The sequence below is a fragment of the Erpetoichthys calabaricus genome, chromosome 13 (genome assembly GCF_900747795.2).
Source record: "Erpetoichthys calabaricus chromosome 13, fErpCal1.3, whole genome shotgun sequence".
Lineage (NCBI taxonomy): Eukaryota > Metazoa > Chordata > Cladistia > Polypteriformes > Polypteridae > Erpetoichthys > Erpetoichthys calabaricus.
The window spans coordinates 62327038-62348759 of record NC_041406.2 but is presented as its reverse complement, the minus strand read 5'-3'; the positions used below and the strand labels follow the sequence as shown (position 1 = coordinate 62348759).

The 21722-nt window shown below is 38.4% G+C and overlaps 1 protein-coding gene across 5 annotated transcripts in view; it reads left to right on the top strand.

Annotated features, from left to right (window-relative positions):
* Positions 1 to 21722, top strand: part of LOC114663371 (cytoplasmic dynein 1 intermediate chain 1) — a 468822-nt gene that overhangs the window by 232184 nt on the left and 214916 nt on the right. For all 5 annotated transcript variants that reach the window (XM_051935825.1, XM_051935823.1, XM_028817057.2 and 2 more), the window contains one exon: positions 12177 to 12302. In XM_051935825.1, the coding sequence (XP_051791785.1) occupies positions 12177 to 12302 (126 nt within the window). The remainder of the gene's footprint in view (positions 1 to 12176; positions 12303 to 21722) is intronic.

Genomic DNA, 21722 nt, shown 5'->3' with positions numbered 1-21722 from the left:
GTGTTCCTCCCTCATCCTAAAATACATATTCACCACAGTCATGCCCATCCTTTTTGCAAAATCCAGTACCATCTGACCTGCATTCCTCTCCTTGACACCATACCTACCCATCATGTCCTCATCTCCTCTGTTCCCTTCACCAACATGTCCATTGAAATCCGCTCCAATCACCACTTTCTGTCCCTTGGGTACACTGCTCATCACTTCATCCAGCTCAGTCCAGAAATCATCTTTCTCATCCATCGCACACCCAACTGGTGAAGCATATGCACTAACAACATTCATCATCACACCTCCAATTTCCGGCTTCATAATCATTACTCTGTCTGACACTCTTCACTTCCAAAACACTCTTGACATACTGTTCCTTCAGGATAAACACATCCCCATTTCTCCTCCCATCCACACCATGATAGAACAATTTGAACCCATTGCTGATACTCCTGGCCTTACTTGCCTTCCATCTGGCCTCTTGCACACACAATATATCAAACCTCCTTCTCTCCATCATATCAGCTTACTCCCCTTACCAGTCATACTAGCAACATTCAAAGTTCCTACCCGCACTTCCACTTTCTTTACCTTCCTCTTCTCCTCCTGCCTCTGGATGCACCTTCCCCCTCTTCTTCTCCTTCTTCTGCCAACAGCAGCCCAATTTCCCAAAGCACCCTGTTGGCTAACAGTACTGGTGGTGACCATAGTTAACCCGGGCCTCGACCGATTCCTGTATGGAAATCTGTATTGTTGTTCGCATACTGATCTGGATAAATTTTACACCGGATGCCCTTCCTGACTTAACCATCCCGAGTTATCCAAGCTTGGGACAGGCATGAGGAACCATACTGGTTTGTGCATCCCCTGTGGCTGGGTTAGTTCACTTAAATTGAGTCAGAATCGAGAGGCAGTGGGCAACACTGTTTTGGAGGAGGAAGGAGGATTGTGAATGGTGTATTTTGCTGGTTATTTTATGAAGAAGGCATTTTGTCAAATAAAAATTATTTATTTGAACCTGGAAGTGTGTTGGGCATTGCTGTGTCTATAGTTTGGGGCTCAGTTGCCTCCCCCAGTGGTTACAATTCATAGGTCATAATGCTAATCTAAACTGTATTTGCTGTTGTTATGTCATATAGTAATGCAATAGTTAAAATGACAGAAAAATATTGTAGCTGACAGAGGCACTTCTCAAATGTGTGTAGCTGCGGTTATTTATATGTGTGTGTGTCTGTCTTCACTTTCGTAGTGCTCATTACATTGTGTAAATTAATTATTAAACTTCAGCTGGCTTGTGCTACTGTTCTCCTGAATGGGTAACAGCAATTGAAGCATTTTATTTTCTCTCAACATCAAGTCTTTGCCAAGTTTCCTTTGCTCTCTCCCTGATACGGTTTAAAAAGAACGGACTGGAGACATTGGGGGAAGTGTGGATGTAGCCTTTGCAGCACAGGATTTCACAGCTATTCACTACAGACTTTTTAACAGGTTGTCCACAGACATGTATTCTCATTTGAGAATAACATCTGGCCCTGCAAGACTAGTTTCAGATTAGATTCGATTAGGTATTACTTTCCTTGGATACTCCTATTTCCTTCAAAATCTCAGGAATCTACAGGTGAGGTTGACTAGTGATTCTAAACTGGCACTCATTTAGTGAACAAACAATACTGTGTATGTTTCACTGTTAATCAATTAATTTTGTAATGTTTAAATAATATAATATTGTAAGAAATAATTTTACTATGACTAGGTTTGATAAGAAATGACTTTTACATGCCTTCATCAAAGTAAATTAGCTCTTGTTCTGTTGCTACAACTATACTAAATTATGTGACTGAAACATCAAAATCTACAATTGATTCTTTCATAAATATAATTAAACAAAATAAAAATGTATCTAGTGTGATGAAACCAGGCACCATCGACCCCCAAACCCCGGATACACCTATAGTCCCAGGTTCAAATTAAGTGTGTTTTTTAAATACAATACCTCCAAGTTCTTTCTCTCTCTCCACAATACCTCACAACTCCTCTCACTACTGCACTACTCTCCTCCAGTCGAGTTTTGCTCTATGTCCTCCTAGCTCCGACTCGCCTGGATAAGGGAGTGTGGTCCATTTTATTGCAGACCCAGGAATACTTCTGGTGCCAGGGCTGTTGCCTGTTGAAAGTTCTTCTGGGTCATACGGAAGTCCAACATAACAGGGAGCACATCTCACTGCAGCGTACTCTTGCGGTACCCACAGATCCCAGCAGGGCTGTTCTGCCGGACTACATCTCCCAGCATGTCCTACTGGTTCCCTACTGAGTATTGGTATCCGGGGCCGCTGCTATTGAGTGTCCTGGGGGAATAAAGAATCCCCAGTGACATCTTTTTCTGGTGGACTGTCTGTCCATCCCCTCTGCCCATCACTTCCAGGTCTGGAACCTTTCTCTCCCCTGGTTGGGATGCTCGTCTGCCAGCTTGGAGCCTCCCGTCCTATGTAAGGAACCATCCCCTCTTCTGGTCAGGATGCCAATCCAACCCATGTAGGATTTACACTAGCTATGTTAAAAGAAAAAATAGAGAAACCTACAGTAGAGCATATTTTAGGCTAACAACTAAAACAAGTACTCAAGTCACATTGTTAGTAATATAGAATTGCACCTAATAAAGTTTGCGACTCTGCTCTTTTTTCTGTATTTAGTGCTTCTGTCCTACTGTTATTACTATACCTGTACATTTATTGTGTTGCGCTTATCTGAATATGTGTAAAAATCACAATCTCAAAAGCTGGGAGTTTGCGTACTACTTTGGCCCTTAGTTATATAGAAAGCGTTGCTGTGCACTGAAGTTCTGGGGTATTTTTCGTACGTGGATTACTCGTTTAGCCGGATGTAATTGTTGATGATTTGGCATGATCCTGGATCTGTCGGTTTTTCAAAACTCTTGCTGGGTGTGTTGTCATAGCAACACAACCTAATCCTCAAACCTGCTCGGATCAGGTTTGTTCGATGTAAACAAGGATTAGCTCACACACTTAATCACTGTCCGTGCGTGGAATTCATTCAGTCATGGCTTCACTGTTCATGAATGAGTGACCAATTGATATTGGTGCGCAAATTATAAGAAGAGAATTTCATATAGAGAGGGTTTTGCGCGATCGGCAATATCCTTTATTGCTCCCGGAGGAAATTCTTTTCGAAAGATACTGCTTTAGCTGAGGGGGAATATTGTACCTAAAAGATTTATTTTTATATTCGAAGTCAAACTAGGCAAAGTCGGGCTCTCACAACCACACAGACAGTATGCATTGCTTTGAGGTTTTTGCAAGCAGCACTTTTTTTATATACTGTAGGCGATGCAGAAAATCTATCTAAAAGTGCAGTTTGCTAGGCAATTCATAAAGTCTGTCTGGCTCTGAAATATTTCCTTCGGGTTTTCATTGTGTTTCCTGGACACCTGCATGTGCAGACAATAAAAGAGGCGTTTCATGCCATTGCAGGTAGGCAACACACAGGTCAAATCACCCACAGTTCCATGAAGAATCTCACAATCAGCCTAACATTCTCATTACCCAGGATTTCCAAATGTGATTGGGGCACTGGATTGTACGCAGATCCAAGTAATCAGACACAGTGTCTTCATCAAATATTTGACCTTCGTCAATATCTCGTTGGTCAGACACAAGTTCTAGGGATATGACATTCCCTGCAACTGATGCAACAAAAAAGAGGGCTATATGGAACATACCTATGGCACACATCGATGACAAATATATGCAGTGACCATCCTTTACCTGAAATGAAGTGACCACTGCATCCTGCCACTGGTTCTGAGGAGGAGCTTCCCCCTGGAATGCCCTCAGAAACAGGGCGATGGGCATTTTGCTGGAGAGCCAACTCTTCTGCAGGGGTTAGGTCTGGACCGCATGGACCTCCACCTGTTTTTTGCTTGTCTGCCTTCTTATTAGCTTTAGAATTAATGTTTTTTATATTATATATGATTCTTTATGTCAACAATTCTTTAAATAGTTATATACCAGTATTTACCAGTTTGAAGTACAGTATATTCTTGTACTTCACTTTAACCTGTTCCCATGTTCTCCTTGTGTTCACGTTTGATCTGGAATTATGACATATTAAATAATAATTAATTACACATAGGAAATGAAACACTACATTCAGTAAGTACAATGCACACTACTTAGCGCTTAATTTGTCGGCCACTTTTTGCCAGCTGTCTTTTCTGGTTCTGGGCTGCTTTTGCAGTGTTACCCCTTGTGCATATTAAATGTTGAAATTCTTCATGTCCTTCAAATAAAAGGTCTTGCTCCGCTTGTGTGAAAAAAAAAAATGCACCCGTTCTTTCATCATTTTGTTACAGCCTATCAAAGACTTGCTGATCATGTTTTCTAGACTCAATATATATGGGCTTTTCAATCAGCACAGGCGCGCGCATTCATCTCGGATGATTAGATCCAGCTAAACTAATCTCCTACACTGCTGCGTTTTGAAAAACTGAGTTATCCCGGATTAGTTTCACCGGCATTAACTCATCCAAGATCAGGCATCTGATCTCAGATGATTTAAGTGACGTATGGAAAATACTCCCCTGGTCTACTACCATACGTAGTGTGCACACTCTGCGAATGCCTTCAAGTCACAGATGCATGCAGTTTTGGAAGATGACAAAGCACATCAACTGTGGATTTTGGACATCAGATTAAAGCTAGCAAGAAAAGTAAAAGTGTTTTAAAAAGGAATATGTGGCTGCTAAATATACGTACACCGATAATAAAGAAATGTTTTGTTTTCAGAACTATGGGATATTGGCTAATGGTAGGCATTTTAATGGTTTGCCGTGTGATTGTCACTGTGGCTACAAACCAGGGCAATGTGATAACTATTGCTAATATTTAAAACAGCACCACAAACATTAGATGGTGAATGCCTGCCAAAGCTGAGATTAAAAAAACTATTTTGAGCAAGTTCCATTGCAGGCAACCATCGGTTTCTGATTTGTTTGCCAGTGAAAAGATATATGAGAATGATTTATTGAATAACAAGGAAAACAATTACCAGTGTCATTATTTTCCATATAATAAAATTCATTGTGCTGATATGCACTATAAAGTGGTGTACACAAGGTTTTCTACTGCTAAAAACTGACAGGAGTGATGCATTTCAAGCATAGTGCCATTCCCCAAGTAGCTGCATAGACAGCGAGCCTTTAATATAGCCAAACATACTGTTGATTTATTGACTGCCATTTCATAAAAGCCTTACCACTCTCACATCAATCTGAAATACCTACCTTCCCAAGCTTATACTTCTACCTATCTGTGATCAGCATAGCAGAGCATTTCAGAACAACTGAACCAACGACAACATGCTCAAACAAGCTGGATACCACAAACACCTCAGGTTATTGCAAAACAATGGTCACACAATTTTGACCTTAATTTTATTACTATTAGTAAATAATTACCTTTTATTATTAGTGAATTTAATTAAATAATGATTTTAGATTATACCTTTGCTTTTAATTATATATTTATTAATATCCACTGCTGCCTTAAAAAAACAAGCAGAGAACAGGAAAAGTAAAAATTAGTATGAGCAAATTTATTAATAGCAATTCAATAGATAGTTTATTTAAATTCTACATCATTTGTATTGGTTAGTCTTTTACAGTTTACTATGTATTCATTTTTTTAAATCAGTTCTTAATATTTCTGACGTTTCCCTGCAGAGGTGTTATACAGTATGCTTCAATAGTTGATCCACTGAATTTATAATTGGAATGATTATGATGACTACAGCATAAATTTTTGTGGTTTACAATTCACTTCTACAGTAAACATGAAATATATCTTTATATATTACCACAAACAGAAATATTCTAAATTTAACAGAACTTCTCAGTCCTTGTACCCATGAAAATGACCTTATAAACATCTAATAGTATGATTTCATTAAACAATACTAACAGCTTACAGCCTATATTGTTTTATGATATAACACAACATTCTAAAAGCCACTCACCAGTCTGTATGGATGTGGCAGTGATGGAGAGAGTGGGCAGTCTCAAACGTTTCAGTCTACACATTTCAGAGAAACTAAACTGGTCACAAAACACTACTGCAATCACCAAAAAAAGCAAAGCAGTGCCTTCACTTCCTCAGATGCTTGAGGAAGAGTGGTATGCAGAAACAAATACTGGTGAGCTTCTACCACAGCATTATTGAGTGTGTATTGACAGGAAAGAATCACATTCTGGTATGGGAGCACCAAAGCCTAAGAAAAGAGATCACTACAAAGCGGGTTGAAGCAGGCGCAACATGTCACTCTCTGTTCATTGCTCAATAGAGTCCACATATACCAAATGCTGCAGAAAGCAGACTGATGCAATTCTATGCAGCCCTATTCACCCTGGACACAGTCTGTTTTTCAAACTGATATCAGGCCCTAGGTAGGTTAGTATCAAAGCTATCACCTTTTGGTTCAATAATAGTTGTTACCCTCTCCAGTTCGTCTTCTCAATAATGTACACTACAATTAGAATAAAATGTAGATTAAACATCAATCAACATACTACCTAATCTTTAAGTGTTCTGTACTGTATTGCATATGGGTGACATGTACAGTATCTATATATATATATATATCTATAAAAGTCAAAGCATGTATGTATGTATGTTCCAGCATCACGTCCGAACGGCTGGATCGATTTTCATGAAACTTGGTACACATATTTGTCAATGGTTGACTAAAAATGCTGTAGGGTGAAATCAGCCTTAACCCATCCCTTTCTGGGTAGGGTGGGGGGTGATCTTACGGTCTTGTATGCACAATATCATTCAGTTGACACTCTGAATGACCACCAGAGGGCAAACTGGAGGTGACTGCCAGCATTCTTTATGTTTGAGCACCACTGCACCCCTGTTGCTTTTGAAATTAAATAGAGTTCTACTCATGCGAGTGTGTGTGTCTGTCTGGCCTGGAAGTGAGATGTAGAGTCAGGTTGAGGGCTCCAGCTCCGAGAATACGCAAGCGAGGCCAGCACACCGGCAAAAGGAAACCTCTGAAGAAAGACAGTTGCTTAGCCGCTAATGCAGAAATGATGCAAGCATCATAGCAGAGAGATGCCCAGAATAGTTCTGACGATTTCAATACTTTCTAGGATCCCGTGCTTTCAACAGCACAGGCTTGCACAGTTAGTATATAGCAGGCGACTACTAGCATTCTTTATGTTTAAGCAGCACTGCATCCCTGTTGTTTTTCAAATTAAATAGAGTTGGCCGGTTCTGAGCGTCAACTGGATGATAACATACATACAAGAACGCAAGACATTGAACATTAGTAAGTGTTTATTGTTTGTTAATTTATTTTCATTTTTAAAGTTGTTTTTATTTAATTATGTTTTTCTCAAACATTTAAAAAAAAAAACACTTTATTTTCCTCCCAGGCAATGCTGGGTATTTCAGCTAGTTAAAGTTATAAACAAAACTAAATTTTGAGACTACCCATCCATCCATTATCCACACCCACTTTGACTATGTCATGGTCCATCGTAGGTGCACCCCAACAAACACAGCCTTTCAACCTTGTGCAGCATCTCCATCTGAGAGACAAACTAGAGTAGCAAGAGAAAAATCCATGAAATGGGGGGATGTGAAAGCTCCACACAAACAATAGAGATTTAAATCGGGTCTTCTGGAGATGTGAGGTTGTTGCCTTAATTTCCAAAACACAATGCTTCCTTTAATTTTAAGACAATTTAAAAAAATAATTTTATAAGAGACACGGCTCGCCATCTTACTCAAGATGACAAGAGGTTAGATTATGTCCCAAGTACATCACAGCCATTGTTGGGCCCACTCACACCTACAACTATTCTCATTCCAGAAGAGACCATTTAGAGTCAGCAGTCAACTTAACCTATATGTCTTTAGGATGTTGGGGTAGTGGTGTTGGCGTGGGGGATGACAATCTGAGTACACAGAGAAAAACCCACACAGACAGTGAATTGGCCAGGATTCAAACTCAGTATCCCAGTGTGCCAGTGTACAGCCCAGATTTAGCCTGCATTAAAGAAATAATCAGAGAAATGAAGAGCAGACGTAACATTAGTCCAGGGTCTAAGGAAATGTGCATATGAAAGAGCACGCACCACTGGCAGCTTCTTGCCAGATGTGACTGACAGTCAAGCCCTGTATTTTTTCATTTGATTATTTTGTTCTCAAACAAAAGAGAGTCTTTTCCTTTAAAGCTTTATAATATACTTAATGTGAGACCAAAGAAAAATGTAGTGTAGAATTCAATTATAACTTTGTGTTTGAAGTCATTCAATAAAAAGAGTTTGGATACATGTGCAGGATCTCCTGTATGTAATCAAATAATAGTTTGAACTGGATCTTCTAATTAATCATTTATTCATGGTTTGTAGTATTTTCTTTAAGCTAATTTATATTTTAACTACCAGTGGGTGTTTACTCTGTCTGAGCACATTTAATAGTAGAATCTATAGTAGTATGTCACATGTAGTTTACTGAAATTAGCTTTTTTTCATTCATTTATACAGATGTGTTTGTTTAGGGTTCAGAAACTAAAAGCCCATCTCGTACTGACTTGTCTTCATGCTTTAAGCAAGAGTTAAGCACAGAGAATAGGAAACACGAACAAATTGAAACAGTAAGAAGTTTCAAAGCAAAGAAGCATGTGAATCACAGAAAATTCACAAAAAAAATCAAATCCATAAAAACTAAGGTTGAATATGGGTTATAGTGATAACAAATAGAAGCTGTATAAATGCCTTTGATAGCACTAGCAATAACCTGAAAAATGGCATCAGGCATTTCACAGTACATCTGTACTTCCAAATACTAACAGACATGACAGCACTCAGTGAATATACATACAGTCGTGGCCAAATGTTTTGAGAAGGACACAACTATTGGTTTTCACAAAGTCTGCTACTTCAGTGTTTTTAGATCTTTTTGTCAGGTGTTTCTATGGTATATTGAAGTATAATTACAAGCATTTCATAAGTTTCAAAGGCTTTTATTGACAATTACATTAAGTTTATACAAAGAGTCAATATTTGTAGTGTTGGCCCTTCTTTCTTTTTCAAGACCTCTACAGTTCACCCTGCCATGCTGTCAATCAACTTCTGGGCCAAATCCTGACTGATGGCCGCCCATTCTTGCATAATCAATGCTTTGAGTTTGTCAGAATTTGTGGGTTTTTGTTTGTCCACCTGCTTCTTGAGGATTGACCACAAGTTCTCAATGGGATTAACGTCTGTGGAGAGTTTCCTGGATATGGACCCAACATTTCGATGTTTGTTCCCTGAGCTACTTAGTTATCACTTTTGCCTTATGGTATGGTGCTCCATTGTGCTGGAAAAGGCATTGTTCGTCACCAGACTGTTCTTGGATGGTTGGGAGAAGTTGCTTTCGGAGGATGTTTTGGTACCATTCTTTGTTCATGGCTGTGTTCTTAGGCAAAATTGTGAGTGAGCCCATTCCCTTGGCTGAGAAGCAACCCCACACATGAATGGTCTCAGGATGCTTTATTGTTGGCATGACACAGGACTGATGGTAGTGCTCACCTTTTCTTCTCCAGACAATCTGTTTTCTGGATGCCCCAAATCGGAAAGAGGATTTATCAGAGAAAATGACTTTACCCCAATCCTCAGCAGTCCAATCCCTGTACCTTTTGCAGAATATCAGTCTGTCCCTGATTTTTTTCTTGTAGAGAAATTGCTTCTTTGCTGCCCTTCTTGGCACCAGGCCGTCCTCCAAAAGTCTTTGCCTTACTGTGTGTGCAGATGCACTCACACCTGCCTACTGGTGGTGCCCCAATCCCACAGCTGAATCAAATTTAAGAGACGGTCCTGACACTTGCTGGACTTTCTTGGTTGCCCTGAAGCCTTCTTCACGACAGCAGTGGAAATGGGTTTTTTGGGATTAAGTTCATTTTCATGGCAAAGAGGGACTTTGTAATTTATTGCCATTGATCCGATCACTCTTCATAACATTCTGGGGTACATACAAATTACCATCATAAAAATCGAGGCAGCAAACTTTGTAAAAATTAATATTTGTGTCATTCTCAAAACATTTGGCCAAAATTATCGATCACATAACAATTCACTCCTATTAATGTAACATAACTGATTTAGATAAACACATTTGGCTTTACCAGTTAACTAATAGCTTGGCCCTATTAGCGAACCTCAAAGGAATCCGTCCACAAGACATGTCTTACAAAATACATTGCAATAGATGATACACTGCAAACATTAACACTGAATAAGTCCAGCAGAGAGTAACAGCCTAGATGAACAGAAATTGGCGTGTTCACCTTAATAAAATGAGAAGTGTCTCTGTGATTGGCTTTGTGTCTGTGTGCCTGTCCTGTTGCTAGTCTTAAGAATAAAAATTTAAAATATGCAAAACATGTAAAAGAAAGGTTGAAGAAATCAAAAAATGATTATAAAATACCAAATGGGGTCTAAAAATAAAAAACATAACTCTCTATTTGGCCTATTCTGTTGTCTGACATTATATGCTATCACCAGCAGCATGATAAAGACTTTCTTGCACCCACTCAGGCCATGTGAACAAATTTTAGAGCTGTAATGCCAATCACTGATAACTTCAGATAGTAGTCAATGGATTAGTGAAAATAATAAATTGATGCTTATGTTGGGAAACAAAAGCTCTGACACACACTAGCCTGGAATTGCTAAATCAGGCTAATGTGGTAGCAACGCCCAATGCGTTTCTCCAGCAAAGCTAAAAGATTGTAAAAGTGGTCAGTTCTGTGGCCAGGTGGCTCTATTTGAAGAGTAAAAGGGATCAGGTGTGTATTATTATACCACACCAAATGGACATCACATGTATAAAACAATAAACTTTAGGTTAACATTGATTACTTAGATTTCAACCTGTCTATGACGGGTAGCATAACTAGTATAAACATAAAGAAAGAATGTCTATAATAATACACAGTGTTCATTTTAGCTTTTATCAGGTATATAAACCTTAACTGTAAGAGTTTAATTCAAAATATGGTGCAATTTGCATTTCTTCTATTTACAGCTCCACTGTAAATACAATACCAACTTACTGTATGTTTGCGTTGCATAATAGCACAGTTTGTTCAAACACATCTCTAGTTAGCTAATATAGGACAGACACTATTGTGGAATAATTTACAGTAAATGAAGTGTAATATACATATCTTTTTGTGGGCGGCACGGTGGCGCAGTGGTAGCGCTGCTGCCTCGCAGTAAGGAGACCCGGGTTCGCTTCCCGGGTCCTCCATGCGTGGAGTTTGCATGTTCTCCCCGTGTCTGCGTGGGTTTTCTCCGGGTGCTCTGGTTTCCTCCCACAGTCCAAAGACATGCAGGTTAGGTCGATTGGCGATTCTAAATTGGCCCTAGTGTGTGCTGTGGGTTGGTGCCCTTCCCGGGATTGGCTCCGGCAGACCCCCGTGACCCTGTGTTCTGATTCAGTGGGTTGGAAAATGGATGGATGGATATCTTTTTGTAAAGTAGGACTTATCATAGGGTAGAATTTCAAGATTTCTTTAAAAAATGAAACAAAGCTAAAATGTTGTGTATTTTAGACAGTAACTATAAGATCTCAAAATTTATTGCCATGCCTTAATTCATTTCTCTTGCTCTGGGACCCATGCTTGACTTGGATAGACTTCAGATTAGGATAAGTGGGTTTGAAAATGGACAAATGTTGGAAATTTTGTATTATAATATTTCTTTATTATAGTATATGTAATTATGATTATTAATGTATGATATTCATTTATTATTGTGCTTTATTTAACATTTTCACTTGTGCTGGGCAGACAGAAATGGGTTAGGATAAACATGATGGGCTTTGTTTTTTCAGACACCAATATGTTCTTTATATGTGTGAATTTCTGATTTGATAATCTTGTGCTGGTTTAAATGCCAGAATAGTGTAAAAAGAAAAAAATGATTGTAATTGTATTCTGGAAAAAGGAGAATGGCACCTACTGTAATGCTTCCTTCTAAAGCTGCTTTGTAAATATATAACTAAGCTTTGGTAACATTTTGTTAAAAAGAGAAATGTATCAGTGATTTAGAGTTAGATATTTCATTATGTTTTATCTCACAGTACGTACATTTGTGTGTGCATTTTTTCCTTTAGTATCCTGAACTAATGGTTGCTTCATACAACAACAATGAAGATATGCCACATGAACCTGATGGAATTGCACTAGTGTGGAACATGAAATTCAAGAAGACTACGCCAGAGTATATATTTCACTGTCAGGTAGAGTCATACTTATTGTCATAGTATTTTATATGCAGCAATCTATTGTTTTAACACCATCCACACTTAAAACTTAATGTTAATGCATAGTTAAATACAATTTGCAAGCAGTGCAAAAATTCATCAAAAAATGTACCCTATGAAATACATGAGAGGTTGAGGTTTGAGAAGTCATCCCCATTATAGAGAAATAGAGGAGAAAAAAAACAACTTTAGAGGGCTTTCTATTCTTACTCATAATACTTTTTGGTGTTAAGTAAAAATTTAATGCACAGTAGTGGCATACATTTAAGACTGGTGACCAAGCATTCACACAAAGGCTCTTTTAATGGTGTCCAACCTGCAGTTATTTATCACCTAAGTAAGCATTATCAGTTTCCGATTACAGAATTGCCTGAAATGAAAGTGAAATTTGTTTGGAATTACTGAAGATAGGAAATCACCGCCAGTCCTATAGAAGAGCAGCTAGTTCAAATGTTTTGATCCAACAATGTTTTTGGAATGCTTCACCCTTCACTCTGAACCAGGCTATATGAACAGTTTGCTTTAAAATAAAAGTCATGTAACTTCTTCGTTTGGCTAAATAAAAACAGAGGACAAAAACTGTTTGAGAAAACACAGTGCTATGGCAACAGCAACATTGTTTTCAGGAATGCATGATTACATTTATACCAGTCTGCCATGTTTTGTTTTTAAGCAAGCAGAGTGCCATTTTATGTACTGCCATGCAGCCATCCCTTTTAATCACACGTTTGTTGCTGCTTGGAGCCTGCAGTGGGCAAAAGGTAGGATTCAACACTGCACAGGACACCATTCCGTGACAGATTTAATATAATGTGTGCTGGAAAATTGTTATCAGTTTTATGAAAATGTTTGCTTTTTTGGCACTTCATAAGACCTAGCATGATGTCAGATGATTTTAAATATGGTATTGCTAAAAATAAAGTTGTGCTCAAAATGTTTGCAATTACTGTATTTAACATGAGCAAAAGCATGGACAAATCTTGTAATTTTTGCCATTACTCAAGTATAAAAGTTGAAAATGCACCAGCAGTTCAGGAGTACTTGATTCCATCAGATTATATAAGATGCCAGATTTCTCTTCAATGAGCTGGGAAATATAAAAGCACTAAAGTACAATGCTATAGTGTGCTAAAACCTTACAATTTTTTTTAATTATGACATTCAACAGCAGCTAATGAAAATAGAATGAATGTTATATGATTTATAAAGTTTCAAATTATATAACATAGCATAACCTGCTTAATCCGATTCAGAATCAGAGCCTATTCTGGTGTTTTACAGAGTGCAAGGCAGGACACATCTCAAACAGCACAGCAATCCACTCACACACAGTAAACTAGATATGATTTGGAATTATCAGATAACCAATCGCCAATATACTAATAACCCAATTGTGCTTCACTCACTCAGAATATGGAACCAATGTAGGAAGCATTTTAAGATGGAGAATCTTTTATCTGTGGCACCTCTGCATGAGAACCACCTTTTTCAACCCTCGCAAACATGTGCAGTTTTTAATATCTGGAAAACATTTGGGATTAAATTGCTTAGAGATCTGGACATAGGCAACATCTTTGCATCCTATGAACAATTACATTCCAAATTTAATTTTCCAGAAACACATTTATTTCACTATCTTCAAATTAGAAACTTTGTTAAACAGAACCTGCCCGATTTTCCGACCTTCCTCTATGCTGGAAAAATATTGCTGTCTTGAGGACTCAGCCAGCATTTCTGCAATATATAAATTTATTTTACAGTCCCTCCCTTTCAAAGATCCAAGAGGACAATGGGAAAAGGATCTCTCACTCAACATATCAGAAAAGGAGGGGAAGGTAGCAATGCAGAGAATTCATTCGAGCTCCATATGCGCAAAGCATACAATTATTCAACTAAAAATTATATATCGAGCACATGTGTCTCGCTTGAAATTGTCCAAAATGTTTCCAGGTCAAGATCCAACCTGCGAACACTGCAATCAAGTTCCAGCCTCACTGGGTCACGTGTTTTGGGCCTGCACCAAAGTAACATCATTCTGGACAAAAATTTTTAAATGCCTTTCAGACAGCGTTGGTGTCACAGTCCCTCCTAACCCATTAACAGCTGTGTTTGGTGAACTTCCAGATGGGCTTAAAATGGAGAACGACAAACTGTGATTGCCTTTACTACACTATTGGCATGCAGACTTAATTTGCTAAACTGAAAGAATCCTAACTATTCTGTTTTAAGTCAGTGGGTAACTGATTTTTTATATTATTTGAAATTGGAAAAAATCAAATTCTCACTTAGAGGATCTGTGCAGAACTTTTTAAAAACCTGGCAGGATCTAATCAATAATATTTTAGAATAAGCTTGTAAAGCACTGAGGAAGTAGATTCTCTCCCCATTTCTTTTTGTTCTCCATTTATCCTTATCCGCCTATTAAACTCTTCAATTTATTTACTTTTACTATTTTTAAGTTTTAGTCCGTTGGCCATGCTCGCTTTCTCAGGGGTGGGGGTGGATTTGTTTTCAATCCTATTTTTTTTTTTTTGTAAAAATGTATCTATTTGTATGGAATGATTACAATAAAATCAATAAAATTTAAAAAAAAAAAAAAAAAAAAAGGAATTGTCAGATAACTCAATACCCATGTGATTGGAGATGCGGGAGGAAGCCTATAGTCATCTGATGGTAATTGTGCACAGACATGAGGAGAATGTACAGACTCCACATGGGAAACAATCAAGCATGATATTCAAACCCAATACTCTGTATCCATTAGGGACCATACTGCCAAATTTTCAGATTGAATTTTCCAAATATTCTGAAGGAAACATTGTCAAAGATCTTGTCTGCTGTTATTATCAGTAACAGCTTCTGCATCGTGTAGTCTGTTAGGATCTCATTTGGATTTAACAGCATCAATTTTCATCATAAGAGTCACACAGAACCTAATTTCACACTATTAGCATAAATGATTAATTAAAGCATGTTTTTCTTTTTCATTTTGGAATGCATTCAAAAATTCATTACATAGCAGAAGACAACATATTGCGCCTAAAGCTGCTGGCATGTTTGACAGTTCAACATGATATGTACTAAATGTAAACAAACAACATATTTCCTTAATAATATTCTTCCCACATCCCAAGGATGTTTGTGTAATAGAAAAGTCCTCTGTTGTGGAAGTATGTGTGAGTGCACCCTCTGATGAACTGGTGACACCCAAAATTGCCAGATCTGAAACTGTGTAAGCCCATACTGGAATAAGGAGGTACGGAAAATTATTAAATGAAGGAATGGATGGAAATCACATAAGTAGCATATCTTTTGTACATGTTAATATTATCCATATATAATTTTGATAACTCTCTGTATATTTTCAGATCTTGTGTTACTGTGATTCGTAAGACACAAATTAAGAGTTAGTTGCTTATGTAAATCTGAAGCATATCTTTGCCATTTGAGGTATGTGGTTCACTGAATTCTTATTCTGTTGCAGATGTTTGTTAACAATGCTTGCTTCTTTGGCTAGTTTTGTCCTAATTTTTTTTCCATAGGAAATAATTGTTGAAGAGACTTCTTTTTTTTCTCTGATTGCAAATCATGAGCACCACATGCTAGTTTGTGCTTGCATTGATTTGCAGAACAGAGTTCAAAGCTGCACTCCACCATTTCAATGGTGAGCAGACAATATGTGGCTTCTAATGCACAGCTCAAGGATTCACTCTCAGGTTCTTCTGCTCTGGTGATTGCTCTTTCTCACTGATCCTAAGAATGACCTTTTCAATTAGACAAGAGGTTTAACGATGCCCTGCTCAGCTTCTAAATAGACTTGTCAATTCTATGCATACTGGTGAGACCATCATTTGCAATTTTGTGTTGGTAGCGTACATTTGATTTATTTGTCTATTTGTGAGGGAATAGTCAAGTCAGGTAATATTGGTAACATAACTAGCAGTATTTTGTTTATTACTCCTATAAAACTTGTGTTCTAATATTGCAGGCTAATTGTCATGAAGTTCTATCCAAGTGAATTTAAACACAATTTAAACACAATGGTTTATTAAAAGCTAATAGCAATTCATTTTGTCCTTAAAAAAGCTGAAATAAGATCATTTGTAATTTGGAATAAAAAAACCTCTTGGGGTTGTTTTACATGTTCTTTCCTAATGTTCTAATAATTTAAAATGCTATACAAATGGTATTGCCTTCCATAGTTCTGATTAATTTCATATGACTCCAGTTGAATTAAGAAAAACAACACAATAAAGTAGTTTGAGACACTGTCAGCTTGGATAAATGCTCTCTTATTCCCATGAGAAATACATTATAAAGACATTTTTGCAATAAAAATTGTGGTCTACCACTTCCTAATCCCGCCAGCCACATATGCTTGCCCACCCACATGGTCTTATATTTTATGGGTTTTATTTCCTATGCTTTAACATTACAGACACATAACACTGCTTCTGCAAAGGCAGCATTTTTAATTGTGCATCAGGCTTATAGTATATGTGACTTCATCACAATTGTGATGCCAAGTCACTAAAATAAGACCTAAATATATCACTTTTTTAAATAAGTCAACTTTGTATTTATGGTATTTTATACCATGTATTTTATTTTTGTGTATAATATGTGATAGTTTATGAGAGAGTTATTTTTTCTATTGGAATATGTATTCCATATGTTACTATTATGTTAGGAAGCAGACATTTCCCCTCCAAGTCAATTTTGCCTTTGACATTTTATCCCAGACAGCTTGCCTCCAAGATGCTGTTGGCACAAAGTGAAGACTATAAAACTACCAGGCATTGTTAATTTCATGCATCCACTTTCAAACCCACTTAATGTAATCCAGGATTGTTATTTGATGGTGGGGGTTTTGGTGGGAGTGGAGGCCTATCCTGGCAGCAGTGGGTGCAAGGAAGGATCCAACCCTGGATTGTAGGGAACAGCCCTGTCTTGGGTGGCAGTACATTGCAGGTCAAAAAAGAAGTTTTTTTTCTTAATTTTATTAATATTTTATATGAATATATACTGGCTCAGTGAGTAATGTTACTGCTACTCAGCATCATTTAAATCAATTCAGTCCCATCTTTGGCCCTGTCTGTGTTGAGATGACATTGCCTCTTGTGTCAGAGAGTTTGTTTTTGGCTGATTGGTGACTTCATATGCACCTTATTTCCTGCAACAAGAGTTCTAACTGAATGCTTGGTGTCCACTAACCAGTGGAGGTCCCAAACTCACACAAAGAATATGTTTGTTCTGCACTTCATCCATAAAACAGTTATACAGTTGAGGGCCTCTAAATGACTAGACACAGCATTAAAACGTTTTCGCTAGTCTATGATTAATAAAGTTTCCAATTCTGTTATTCAGTTAAGGGTCATGGGAACTGTTATCTGTCATATTAAGTGGGAATCAACTCTGGACTGCAAAACAGCCCCTCTTAGGCCGGGGTTATACGTCACGCGATGCATGCTGCAGCGGATGCTCCTGCTACACAAGCGTTGTACTGTTTATACTTGTGCGCGTACTTTACGTAAATCTGGAGGAATCCACCAGGTGGCAGTGCGAGATATTATCATGGAAGAACAGGTTTGGCTTCGCTGTGTTGTGAATTGCCTGGAACATCCATTAAATTCCGATGACACCTTACCGTAATATCTCTGAAAAGGATGTTTAATGATTAAATCCGTCAGTCCAGGGATTTGTCCATTTCAGCTAGCATTGGGAACGAGGCAGAAACAATCCCTAGACGAGGCATCAGCTCATCACAAGGTGAATACAAGCACCCACATACACTAGCGTCATTTTAGTATAACCAAATCTGCATATCTTTGGAAGGAAACCCAGCAGGAAAACATGCAAACTCCAGGCAGGGAATATCAGCGGTGTGACTCCCTGCGAGACAGAAGCGCTACCGCTCTGCCACCGTGTCACCCCCATGGGTGTAATTATTAACAGTATTCATTATTTAAACAGAATTACCGATTTATCTGTAAAATGTAACATACATACTTTAATGTATTTCATCATGAAAGTGATATCAAGTATTAATCTAAGGATTCTAAATGTGCAGAGAGTTGGAATATCATACATTTAATGTGCGCAGTGTGGAGATCTATTGCTGGCGATCTGCTGCTGTCAGGACCGGAGGAAGCCCTAGAAAGAAAGACGGCACAGAAGACGGTATGTGAGACTTTTAAAATGTATCGTGTCATTACGATCGGGAATATGTGATGCTTGAATATAAAAGCACCACGAATACATCTGTATGTTGGCATTTTGCTTCACCACATCGAACCATACATCAAACATCGAATCGCACACACCAATCTCGTAGGATCCGCAAAGCGGCTTTCTGTCACATGTAGATAGTAAACAGAGACTTTGACGTCACATTCCGACTTTTAGCACACTGCGCCCCCCGACTTTTTGCTGGTACTGCAACTCACACACGCGTCGCATTAATTTCTGAGGACTTGCTCAGAGGACACATCAAATGAACGCTAGGAACACGTGGCAGCCATGATGCGGGCGCGTACACGTTCTGAGCGTGAAGTATAAACGAGCCCTTAGGATACACTCACACATATTATTATATATGACTTATTTACACCTGACACACATGATTTTGAGATGTAGGGAAAAAATGGCAAGCTAAGATGGGGAGGAAATTTAAATTCCATACAGAATTAAGTGAAAGGTACCAGAGCTGTCAAGAAGCAGTGGTGACCATTGTGCCATCCTACTCATAATCATTAATTCTTAAAAACAATGTATGAAAGGATATCTCATGGAGCTATTCTGTCTCAGGGTTTAAATGAGTTTTATAGGTTATCCATCTAGCCAGTTTTATAGTAGTGGGGATCCTGACATGGTTAAGTGCTAGTCAGAAAGCAGAACTTAATATGGTTCTGATCTGTCACCAGGCAGATTTACTCACTACTGCTTCTTTCGGCTGCTCCTGTTAGGGTTTGCCACAGCGGATCATCTTCTTCCATAACCAGGCAGATTTACTTACTAATTAGCCTAATTTGCATGTCTATGGAATATATGAAGAGAGCCAAAAAATGCACTTGAAAATCGAGACAACATGCAGCCTCCACCAAGCAGTGTCCAAGGTTGTGAGCTTGTGTTATGAATTTCAGTGATATGAGTATCAGCACGTTTTCATACAAGTACTCAGGGATGAGTTTTGGGGAGCAGCAGTAGAGATCTATTTATATATTTATTTTTTCATTAAGAGCATGTCAAAAAGATAGTCCATTGATGCAAAGTCCAGTAGTCAGTATTCGCAAGTCAAAATCAGCTTCCGATCTAATTTGACTTGTTCAAGTCTTTTGTAACATCTTACCTTTATTTTACACAAGGTTTTAACATCCTTAGGAGTGCAAGGTAATCTTATGTAAGTTATAGGGTGCTACGGTGTTATGGAAAATTCATTATTTTTTTTTTGTTTTGTAGAATGTTATGAGGATGTGTTTATTCAAAACAGATGAATAGCATCAAACACGGAGGTGCTATGTGAAAATGAAAGCCTTGCTACTGTGTACTTCTGACCAGCATCATACAAAACTGACAGTTCTCATAAGACAGACACACTTAGACAGTGTGCGCATAATGGTAAAATGGCCATTTCATCTTTAAGGTAATTGCATGATGTGAACAAATTCACCATGATACCACAGAACAACAGCCTAGCTCTACTTAGTTAAGAGCATGAAAGGCATCCACAATTATACAGCAGTACTGACCTTTACACTCTTCAGTGTTACTTCAGACACTCTTAAGTGTTCCTGAGACCTAGGAAAGCTCTACCAGCTGAGTGGGGCTTCTATTTATACTTTTTCTGCTGCTGTCTCTGCCCCCTTTCTCAAATCCTGATGAAGCTTGTTAAAGGACACTGCTCCCATTCCATACTTCAACCAAAGTATTTAGGGCCCCCCTAAATGTTACCTTTTTTGCATGTTCATATCGACCAAGTTTATCATAATTGTGGCATCCGTAAAAAAAAAAAAAAAAAAAAAATGCAGTGAATGGTGGCATTCTGACATCTTCATCATAATAGCAGAATATAAACTGTGATAGACGGCTGGCAGCTCAATCCGGCCCGGACGTCCCTGAAAGAGAAGAATGGAGGAAGGTAGCCTTTTCAGGGCACTGCCTCCCCCGGGACAGTAGGTGGCAGCTCCCCTGGACGGCAACGGTTCCCCGGATTCCCTCAGGGCATCCTGGGACATGGAGTCAATTTCCTCAGCCCTGTTGGGTGCCGTAGGTGCCGCCAGGGGGAGCTCACACAGAACCTGGGGACTCCTACTGTTACTACAACCCGGAAGTACTTCAGAGTCACAAGGATGGAAGCCCGCAGTACTTACGGGCTACTTGAGGACTGAGGATGTGGCATTTGACCTGGAAAAAGAGAAGGAGCACTTCCGGGTCAAGAACTATATAAAGGACAATGCGAGACCCAGCAAGAAGAGCCAGAGTTGGGAGGTTGGGTGACGAAGCTGCTGGGAGTGGAGGATTGTTTATTGGTATTGATTATTGATTTTTGTTGGAGAATTGTGGCACTTGTGGTGCTTTGTGCACTTATTGAAGAAAAATATTAAAGGTTTCTTCTTGGTGCTTTTACAAGTGTGTCCTGGACGTCTGTCTGGTGGGTTTCACGGGGCAACAGCGACCCCTAGCATCCACAAAACATTAAAGGTGTTTTTTCTTTTTTCAAACAGACCTGAGTAATTTAAGATGGAAAGTTATCTGCCTTTTAGCATCAACGAAAAGAATAGTCAATAAGCAGGTCTGACATATATTAATCATAAGAACTTAATACCAATCCATCCATCCATTTTCCAACCCGCTGAATCCAAACACAGGGTCACGGGGGTCTGCTGGAGCCAATCCCAGCCAACACAGGGCACAAGGCAGGAAACAATCCTGAGCAGGGTGCCAACCCACCGCAGCTTAATACCAATTCAAAACATTACTCAGAATTCTTAACAAAGGTCAAAACAAATTATAACCAATATGATCTTTTTCTTTTTTTTGTATTTTTCTTAAAATTATCTAGCTTAATGATATTGTGGTCATTGTTTGAGTTGATCCAAACGAAAGACATAAGTTTGTATACACCTGCATTTTTTAAATCTGTGATACGCTTACCTTATGCTTTGGACCACACTAGGTTAGCAGTGGCCACCATTGCTATTAGCATTATCATGGTGAACATAAAAACAATAAAAGTTTGTAACAACCAGAATAACAACAGTAAAAAATTCCAAAGATTAACTGAAATAAATCAGGACATTCTGCAATATGTTTCTGATAATTAGCAACAGGAAACAGATAAAACACTGACACTTAACAAAATATAAAAAACAGACAGACAGACAAATAATGATGCAC